The sequence below is a fragment of the Medicago truncatula genome, chromosome 3 (genome assembly GCF_003473485.1).
Source record: "Medicago truncatula cultivar Jemalong A17 chromosome 3, MtrunA17r5.0-ANR, whole genome shotgun sequence".
NCBI classification, from domain to species: Eukaryota; Viridiplantae; Streptophyta; class Magnoliopsida; order Fabales; family Fabaceae; genus Medicago; species Medicago truncatula.
Genome location: NC_053044.1, coordinates 12,667,338 through 12,678,086, shown reverse-complemented (window position 1 = coordinate 12,678,086; position 10,749 = coordinate 12,667,338). Strand labels below are relative to the sequence as shown.

General features: G+C 34.0%; 1 protein-coding gene across 4 annotated transcripts; it reads right to left on the bottom strand.

Annotated features, from left to right (window-relative positions):
• Nucleotides 1–2,555: 2,555 nt before the first annotated feature.
• LOC25490475 (dolichol-phosphate mannose synthase subunit 3) lies at nucleotides 2,556–10,323 on the bottom strand. 4 transcript variants are annotated; one of them, XM_024778204.2, is made up of 5 exons: nucleotides 10,153–10,323; nucleotides 9,042–9,113; nucleotides 5,724–5,833; nucleotides 5,309–5,416; nucleotides 2,556–2,922 (listed from the first exon to the last, which is right to left on the bottom strand). In XM_024778204.2, exons 3-5 carry the CDS (start codon nucleotides 5,823–5,825, stop codon nucleotides 2,863–2,865), a joined length of 270 nt encoding a protein of 89 aa, XP_024633972.1. In that variant the 5' UTR covers nucleotides 5,826–5,833; nucleotides 9,042–9,113; nucleotides 10,153–10,323; the 3' UTR covers nucleotides 2,556–2,862. The 4 variants fall into 4 exon arrangements, with proteins under 4 accessions (XP_024633972.1, XP_039688337.1, XP_039688336.1 ...); XM_039832403.1 differs by lacking the exon at nucleotides 9,042–9,113 and adding an exon at nucleotides 7,788–8,025; XM_039832402.1 differs by lacking the exon at nucleotides 9,042–9,113 and adding an exon at nucleotides 7,788–8,020.
• Between the last annotated feature and the right edge of the window lie 426 nt (nucleotides 10,324–10,749).

Genomic DNA, 10,749 nt, shown 5'->3' with positions numbered 1-10,749 from the left:
ATACAAAGACATAAAACAGCACACTCAAAAGTTGAAGATACATTTCTTACAATTATTACAAGAAAGCAAAACTGTGACCTAAAAGTCTAAAACCAACTATTGTTACCTTAAGAAGCTAAAGATACAAATAAATTTAACTAAAATAAAAAAAACTTAGAAATTCTATGAAAACCCTCCTACATCGATGTGTAAATCAAGGAGGGCCGTTACACAAGAGATTGTTCAGACTCCCGAAGAGAGGGGAAGATTGACGTTTCCTATTTCGTTAAATCAGCTGGGTCCTCGTGATTCTCCGATACGAGGGATTGAGAAACTTCTGTGTATCTATTGTACTATGGACAGGTGCCATCGGAAAATGAGACTGATAAGTTGTTATTAGCTTTCAAAAAGATAAGGAGGGCAACCGGCACAGACTTCATCATATCTTTGGTTGTAGATGATTTTTCTCGTTCCAGCAATCTGTATGTTTGACAGTACCACCACACGGAGCTGGAAATCAACCAAATAGCTTGTCTCCAATTTAACTATGTAGGAGTTTTCATTCCAGCATATAACTATATTGTTAGCACCGTAGCTATGAGTTGAATTGCTCATTTATATCATTAGCCACGTAGAGGAAGGAAACTAGATCAATAGGATCATCATGACCTTCAAAAAGTAAACCAACCTGAAAAAGTAAAATCATAATCAAAATGAGTATCACACAAGAGGGAAGAAAAATAAAAAATTATAGTTTTTTTGTCAAAAAAAATAAAATGTAATTGTAGTTTAGAGCTGCTAGTGTGATAGGAATAGTAATTTTTAAGGTACCTAATTGTAATTGTCACCATATGACAAAAACAATAGAACACGTACCTTCTTGATGCTACAGATCTATCCATATTTAATCAAAGAAATTACACTCGATGAAAATTATGTTGGAACCTATCAAAAAGAACAATAGATCTAAGCACATCATCATAGAAGGAGTAGAGATATAAGATATCATTGACGATTTTCATTCAATCACACCTTTAATAATACGCCATGAATAAATTTTTGTTTTGACACTTATAGATCTGGTTCAGAGACCGCAACAAAAAAACTGGTTAGGAGAAAATAATTAAATAAACAATTAGATGACATCGATGACATGAAAAGATGAGCGTCTGAAGATTAACCTCATATGTATTCCTGGTATACTTAGAATGAAGTAGAACGGAATCGTTGTGTGGTAATTGCATATCAACATAATCAAAGAAAGAGACGCTTAAGCAACGGCGCCGTTCCTCTTGACTTATGTCAAAATGGTGAGCTCCACCATATTTATAAGAGGTTAACTAGGTTAAATTTTGACTATGACTTTTGTATCGTATAAATCTTTAATAACTTTAAGGACAAATTTAGTGATAAAAAAATATATATATTTATATTTAGTCTCTTTAGAAATATTATTTTAAAAATATAAATAAAATGCTGTACAATTTTTTTTTTTCTGTAATCATATGTGGCATACATACATACCAATCGGAAATAATATACTAGTGTGCGAAAGACTTTTTAACCACTAGATTATAACTAATGTTAAGATTACAAGATCTAGTTAAAATGCTTAGGTATGCAATTCAACTCTATTTTGGATGAATGATTTTCACAAAACTACTCCAACCATATTTAATACATTTTAATTTGAATCGGTTATTTTATAGTCAAATTATAAATTGTAATTATTTATTAACTAGCGAAAAGATGGTACTCACATGTATGTCATTCTGCCCTTATTATGCTTACGTTTGAAAATTATTAACGATATTTTTTTTATCAAATTTTAATTTTGATTAAAAGTAAAAATATAAATGTTTGTGCATTCAAATAAAAACAAACTAAACTAACAAGGTTCGTCATTTCAATGACATTGAGGATGAATAAGTGGGGAGTCAGGGGTTCGAACTCCCGACCCCTGCATATAAAAATGCATGTTCCTACCAACTGAACTATACTATTTTCTTCATATGTAAATATTATATGTAAATAATATATATCTGTGTGTAGATATAGGGGAATGCTACGATACCCTGCCTATTTTATGAAAGTGTGTTTTAGCATTGTGCACCTTTTTATTTTAGCATGATGGAAGCTTGTCGAACTCTTCGGCTTATCATTGTTCATTCATGGGTTGGAGTTATGTTGTAGTCGGTTCTGATGCTGTTTCAAATTTTGATGCCACCTGCAGTGGTGTCGCCATAAACACGAACCACTACAATGCATTGGTCAGATTCAGTACAATTCAGTACAGATGAAGGAAGTTGCAGGGGATTGTGGCTTTAATGGCACAACAATACTTGGTTTTGTTTTTTCTTATTTTGTTTTTATAGAAGTGCAAGGAGTTCTTTTTAGTTCCAAAAACTTTAGATTTTTTTTTCATTTGAATCAAAGAACGAGAACAAAAAGAAAGTCGGAAGAACAAATTAGTTGCAGCAAGCAAGGTATGGAAACTTCGAAAGGGAAAGGGAACCGACAAGAGCGAAGAGAGAAGGAATAAAAAATTAAGAAATTGAAAAATGGATAGGAACTTGTAAATTACAATTAAGCCCATTCATTTAATTGCTTTTCAAGAGGGGAGATTGGATAATTTTGTACAAAATAAAAGTACATAATGCTACAACACACCTTCATAAAAATAGGCGGGTGTATTGTAGCATTCCCCATATGTATATGGCATATCATATTTAGAGTAACAAGTTAGAATGCCAAAAGGAATTAAAAGGAATTATGTATCATGTATAAGTTAGAATGCCAAAAAAATCATTTGAAACTCTCTCAATCAGGTAAATTAATCACCGGAAGCTAATCCTAAACTTCAGGGAAGATCTACAGAACACATCAGCTAGTACTAACATCAACTCCCCTTTGCTTCAAATATTCCTTGGCCTCAACAATATCCTGAAAAGAAACAACAAAATTAGCAACAATTTTTGGCATTGTACTACAAACAACTAACTCATATGATCCTGCAATCATCTGGATGATTATTTAACTGCTTAAGGAGCATTTATAAAGATAGATTGACATTTATATGATAATTGAAGCACCATTTGAAATCAGTACAGAAGCCTTATTCAATCGAACTAGGGCTGGCAATGAACCGAACCAACTCGAAAATAGTTCGAGATTCGATTCGATAATTGACTCGTTGAACTTGGTTCATGAACCAAATGAGTCGAACTTGAGTTGAAAATTAAGCTCGTTAAATAAATGAGTCGAACTTGAGTTGAGTATGGTTCGACTCGTTTGGTTCATGAACCAGCTCGATATATATAAAATATTATTTTGCATATTGTTATATAATATGTAATTTATTACAAGCTTCTTCTAATAATTATGTACTTTTTTCATAGGAATTATTACTAATTTGATTAATAATCAACGATAATTGTTATGATAGAGGAAAAGAGTTATATCTTTTGAAGGCTTTTAAACAAACATTTGTACACAAATAGTCCCACATCGGGTGTTTTGAAAATATTAGAGAGTAAGAGTGTATATATAAGAGAGATGGATGATAATGAATACAATGTTACATGGTATGTTCTACAGTAGTAAGTGCTGCTGCCTTTCTACCTTCATTGTTTTATTTAATTTATATTTTTGTTTTTTTTTTTTAAGTCAAAGATATGTATTTTTGACAAAAAAAAAAATTTGAAGAAAAAAAGCTTTTGAAGTATACAATTCGAGTAGACGAGTTGAACCTAACGAGCCGAACCGAGTTGTTCGCGAACTTTAAACGAGCCGAACTCGAGTTAAGAAAAAAGGTTCGTTTCAAACTCGAGTCGAGTTTCGAGCCGACCAATTCTTATCGAGTCGAGTCGAGCTCAGTCAAACAGGTTCGACTCATTTCCAGCCCTAAACCGAACTGAGAAGGATGGTCCATTACAGGATGTGCCAGGCATTTTTGCATGACAAGGCAAAAAGGATGCGAGTCCAAAGTTTTTTTTATCCAAAACTCTCTTACACATTGCATTTGCAATAGTACTCATAAATCTAGTATGGAATCTGCAACAATATTCTCTGATCAAAATGTTCAATGAGGGAAGAGACAATAGAGGAAGGATGCTGATGCTCAAATTATGATAATCAATATGGGATACCCAATGGAGTGAATGCCACAAGTGGAGTCTGATTTCTTATTTTTGTAGAAATATTTTATATATTTGATAGAAATAATGAGGACTTATGAACCCAGTCCAGCGAGGGACCTCAATGAATACCAGGGATTGCCCTGTTTATTTTCTCCACTATAACATTTATGTCCCTAATTCTTTATATAATGATAAGTTTTTTGGTTCTTTGGGATTACAGTTGAATTTGAACGCAATGGGTAGAAATAGAACTACAATTAATTTTCTCCCCCACAACATTTATGTCCCCTTCCTATACATATTACATTGCCAACAGGAAAAAATCAACAGCATTGTTAACTGTAGCCTACAGCCTAAACATTTTAGTAAGTATACTCTCGGAAACCATGAGATGGAGGCCATGCACCCCATCTTTGAATTGGACCAAAAACAGTAAATCCTACCGAACTGGATTCTGATGCCCAAAGAACCTAGTACAACAGATTCAGCAAGTAGCTGTGGTGGTTGTACTGGCAAGGGAAGACGGGTAAAATAGAGATTAACATTCTATAGCCATAAATCTCAAGGGACCACCTTAGGCCCCCTTTTAAAAAGGTCCATATAAGAGGGAACCAGAAATATGGTGATAGGTGGAAAAATGAATGTGCTCGTAAAGACTAAAATTAGACTGTCTGAGGAGAAATCTTTGATATTCTGTTTTGAGAAATTTGTGATTGGCAAATTTGTGGAGGACACTTTTAAGACTGATTTATTCCCTTTCTCCTCCGTTAGATTGCAAGGATATCTTGGCCTTAATTTTAAATTATTTTAATCTTAGTAATAGCTTTATTTCTAAACTGGATGAACCTTAAAAATAGCTAATTTTTATAGTGTGTGGGAAATAAACACAAACACTGTTCCAGTCCTGAAATTATTTCAAACAATTGTAGAAAAGGAAACGCCGCGTGCACTTATCTACGAACATATATATTCCATACAAACTATAAAAAGCACAACACTTAATTAAGTACACCCTCCGGTCACTATTATAAGCAAAAAACCATATTTTAGGTTCATTCATTAAATGTTGTATGTAACCTAAATATAGACCACATTTAATGAATGAACCTAGAAAATGAATTTTTGCTTATAATAGTGACCGGAGGGTGTATATAACAATGCAACCACTAATGCACTGAGGTGGAACATACCTTTTGCAATAACAGGGCTTCTTGAGGACAAGTAGGAAAATTCATCAGACCAACTCCAACCATTAATAGACCGTAACATCCTAAAGACACGACAAAATAGATTGGTAGCTGCATAAAGGACAGAAGCATGGTTGTCAGCATTGTGATATTTACAATTCTATCAAAATATAAAAAAGCATCAAAAGGTTTGGTTAAGCTGGAAAGGATCGAACACTTTGCTTGTAAGGCTTAGGTTTGAATCCATCTTCCAGCAATCTAGTTGGTACTCTATCTACATGCACCTTATAAGTCCTCGTTGGGGTGTATTTCATATCATAGCTTTGGAAACAGATAAGCTTTCCCACCCCAAAACATCATTGTACCATAGACCACAAAACAATGTTAAAAGTAAAGCATGTGATGACATGAAACTTACCAACCAAGTATGACTTTGAGGAATGATAGAAGTTTGTAGAAGGCCAACCCATAAAGCAGTGATGGCAATTACCAGCGACAATATCTTTACAATATGCTTCATTTATCAATCTGAAATTAGATGAATAATATCAGTATTTGTATGTAAATGTGTTGTGTGTATTATCAAAAAGATGTTATACTTGTACATGCTTTATCACAAAAATAAGTATATGGGTGCGTATTCATAGTAAAATAGAGGGAGTGCATAGACGACAGAAGAGACAATAAATGAAGCATACAATGACATAAAACAGCACACTCAAAAGTTGAAGCAAAATTATTACAAGAAAGCAAAATTGTGAGCTAAAAGTTTAAAATAATTATTGATACCATGAATCCCATGATGGTGGAGTCATTAAGCCATATAACTAGTATAAAACTGATTTTTTAATTCTATTTATTATTAAATAAGATAGCACAAAACGTCCATTCATACTCATCATCATAACACTATAAAGCAGACACATAATTCAGGTTCCATATCTATGTCAGACACATGCTCAACAGGCCATCACAAAACACTAATGACAATCGTTTGAATGTATGAATTTCATTAAATGGCTAGCAACCAACATAGAACAACATTGACACAATCACTTCACACTTCTTTTTTTTTTTTTTGAAATGGCAAATATTATTCTCATCTAGTATGTGCAAGACGCACAAAAACCTCTCGGAAAAAGGAAACAAAAAACACAAAGGTGCCGCCTATACGTAACACCCAAACACCGGAAAAAAACACAAAACCAACAAAGGCAACAAGCAATAAGGCCGAAGTATACTAGCATGGAGCAAGCATACTCCTGCATCACTTCCAAACAAGCCAAAACACCACTAGACAGCAGGTCCCAGTGCTGCACATCACCCCTTCCCAACAGCAGAAGCGAACAACAGCCCTGCACAACAGAACAGCAGCGAAATCCACTGGTCTGCTTCAGCAGAGAACCAAAAACCAGGAAAACACAGCAGAAAAAACAATAAACTAGCCGCAAGGTACAGCAGGTCTGGTTAACGCAACAAGCAATCGCTATGACTCCAACTCCACTCGTAAAACAAACAAGCCGGAATGTTAATTAAAAAGGAAAAAGATATTATGGCAAGGATGCTTTCGTCAGCACATACGAAGTTGGTTTCCAGTAACTTTTCACTGCATTCAATCTCAAATTCAAACAAAATATTGTAAATCATGAAGTTTATACATGGATATTATGAATGTGAAACTTTTTTCCTTGAACATTTAATTTCGCCACACAAACAAAACATATTGTGTCTTGTCCTACAATATCTGAAATGTAGTGTTTGGATCCCTGGTTGTGCTTCACAATGGAAGCAACTAATTTTTTATGCAAAATCAGGGTATATGTGTACAGCAGGTGATTACTCACAATTTTATCCAGATTACTTTCAAAAGTTCATCCACAAACCAGTGTTATGCAAATAAATACTAGAACAAGAGAACAGTCATGGCAGTGTTTTAGAAACTTAGTACGATTTGAAAGTGGGGATGACTACTCACCACACAGAACATAAACCAATTAAAGTGCAATACCTATGTTTCTATTCAGCCTGCCACATGAAGATTAACTCAACTAATGTAGCAGCTACAATTTTGACACCATAGTTCATACAATAAACTATCACAATTAAAGTACAATATATTGTCAAGATTTATGCGCTATACATGGCTACTAGATCTTAGTGTTTCAAATTAAGGACTCAAGACTGTAATGGATTAATTATCATTAGGTTTGTTTAGCATATTGAAGACGGCGACAGTTCAGTGAAAGACGGCGACAGATCTGTGAGAACACAAATACTATGAACAAAATAATTGAAGTGATTAACAACAACGCTATCAACTATCACATGTCTATGAATAATCGATTTCAGCAGAAAAACCTTCAAATTCAATAAAAACGAAACACAAACACGAAAAATACTGAAAACGATGACTTGCAATTGAAACAAGAGCAAGAGCGAAAAACGAGATCTAGAAATTGGAAGTGAAGTAGAGAAAACTAACCGATCTGTGAAATGCGAGAACCACCGTAAGAGATGAGAACTGTGTTTTGTGTTGAGTGATAAAGCAATGATTTAGTTGGGTATGAGAGATCAATGAAAAGGGTGACAAAACAGTGAAAACGAGTGTGAGAGGTGAGGGATGAAACAACGACGAGGCGAGAGACGAGAAGTGAGAGGGAAAACGAATCTGAGAACGAAAAGAGTGAAAAATTGGTTTTCCCCTCAGGTGTTTTTCTGCACTGATGTGAAATGTTATATGCTATTACATTTTCCCCTCAGGTATTTATGTCCACCAATGTGATGTGAAAGACAATCCAAAGTTTACTAAAATTTCAACATTGCCACTGTGTGTATCTTTCCCTTCAGGTATTTCTGCACCGATGTGAAAACCTCGTTGTTAAATGTCTTTTTTCTACTAGTGTACTAACTTAAATCATACACCATGGCTATCTCTTCAGTAGAAAATAAATGTCTCAACAAGAAAACCATTGTGCATGATCAGGGATTTCTAGATTCCAGGAATAACATAGTTGTCATTCATAAATCAGACATATATTGGATGCTCATACAACTGTAATGAGGCAAAGCCTAAAAGTATGGTCTAATGCAACTGAACTCCATTTTAAAAATAAAATAAAAAAACGAAATACTCAAGTACAAGACTCTTGTAGCCACTGCCATCAGATGGGATTTCCATGAAATTCATTTCATTGTTGATAATAACATATATTATGGTTATATCACTCAAAGCCCTTGCGCAGTTTCCCAGCATCATTTGGATTTTACAAGCAAATGCAACTAAAAATGATAAGGATATACCATTTCAAAATATTTTATCAATTGAAACTTTTTTTTTTTTTTGAGAGGATCAATTGAAACTTCACTTAAGAAGAAACCGATCATACAACTGAAGTAAACTATTTAAAATAGTGTTGTATGAAGAGCCATTTGATTAAAAGGTACACTAAGTCTATCTCTTAAATAGAAAAATAAATATCATAAACAGGAAAACTCATTGTTTGTGATCATAGATTTCTAAATTCCAGTTAAACATTGTTGTCATACATACATTAGACATTTACAGAATGCTCATACATCTATAATGAAGCAAAGCCTAAAAGTAACGGTGGTCTCTAATGAAACTAAACTATTTTTCTTACAAAATACTCAAGTAAAATAGTCGTGTTGCCACTGCCATCAGATGGACTTTACAAGCAAATTGTATGCTAGATTTAATTCATATTTATCAACTAACCTAATAAGAAGTATAAGACTCGCAACATATCATAGATATTGAAGATTTTACATCTTAACCAGCTCCAAATTTCTATAAACAAGAAAAAAAAGTGTAAAACAATTGCATTGTTGGACCTAAAAGAAATGAGCTTCCTAAACTTAGCAGAAAGATAGGTATATAAAGCACGGACACAGACAAGGACACCGGACACAACACGGATAATAATTTGAAAAAATGACATAATTCAATGTAATCATAGGTGTCGTGTCGGTGTCGGACACCAACGCATGTCCGACACCAGAACACGTCTAATCCTAGGAGTGTCCGTGCTAAATACTAAACAAGAAAACAAATAAAAATATAAATAAAATACAAACACGTTGAATTAGATCATGGAATTCAATTCATAACACACATCTATGACATAGCAATGCCTTAAAAGTTAAAATTGGTTAACAACCGGTACATCATGGCAGCTGAGCTCCAACCTCTACCCATGCAAATGCAACTAAAATGATAAGGATATACCATTTCAAAATATTCTATCAATTGAAACTTCACTTAAGAAGAAACCAATCATACAACTGAAGTAAACTATTTGTCACTTCCATCAGGTGGGATCAACATGAAATTCATATCAAAGTTCCACAGAACTCAAAGCCCTTGCGCAATTTCCCAGCATCACTTGGAAGTTTCACCAAAAACCCTATCACCTAAAACCCATGTTTGCCGGAATACAGGCCGGTTTGGATATACAGCTTATAACACAAGCACTTATCATGATAAACACTTGTGTATAAGCTATGAAGCACAAACACTCCTAGGATATGATTACACCCAATTACATTGAATTATGTGATTTTCTCAAATTACATATAATTACACTGAATTATGTGCTTTTCTCAAATTATTAGTGGTGTCGGCGTGTCCATATCCGTGATTCATATACACTATTTCTATGACAAAAAATAAAATAAAGCTAATTGTTTTTGTATAAGTTGTTTTCATAAATTATATTGGATCACTTAACACACAGTGCATAATTTTAACAAACTCATCAAATAATTAGCAAAATCTTAAGAACAAATTAGAAAAATCTGTAAATGTAAATGGAAAGAAGATTACACACCAATCGATGAAGAAGGAGGCCGAAACAGCTTAGACTCCGGAGGCGGTTACGGTGAACTCAGACTGGCGGAGGCATGAGAAAGCGGCGACGGTGAGGCGCGGTGGTGGAGATGGGAGGCGCGGTGGTGGAGATGAGAGGGCGGTGTGATTTAGGACAAGCCACACAGAAAATGAGATTATTTATAAGGCATAAAATAAAGGCTAAAGTGCACTTTTTCCCTCTAACTTTCAAAAATTTGTAATTTTGGCCCCCTAAGTACAAAAACTACAATTTTGGCCCCCTATGATTTAGCCCCATTGCATCTTTGGTCATTTTGAATAATTTTGACTTATTCAACGCCTACGTGGCAGACCACGTGTGTAATTAATTAATTAAAAAATTTAAAAAACCAAAAAATCAATTTTTAAATTAAATAAATTAAAAAATCAGAAGACAAAAAAAAGGAAAGGAAAGGAAGAAGGAGAGGCACGTGAAAATCCAGAAAAACTTCATCTTTCAAGAAATTAAAACTTCATCTTTTAAAAAATTAAAACTTCATCTTCTCATTCTTGACATATTTGTAGTGAAATATTTGTTATGTGACTTACATGTTTAAAT

Bases quoted from the DNA above. Each gene is read 5' to 3' on its own strand.
- LOC25490475 (XM_024778204.2), bottom strand. From the start codon at position 5,825: ATGAAGCATATTGTAAAGATATTGTCGCTGGTAATTGCCATCACTGCT. The intron at 5,417-5,723 runs GTAAGTTTCATG...TCCTTTATGCAG, and splicing joins CTCAAAGTCATACTTGGTTG to CTACCAATCTATTTTGTCGT. The intron at 2,923-5,308 runs GTATGTTCCACC...GTTTCTTTTCAG, and splicing joins AAGCCCTGTTATTGCAAAAG to GATATTGTTGAGGCCAAGGA.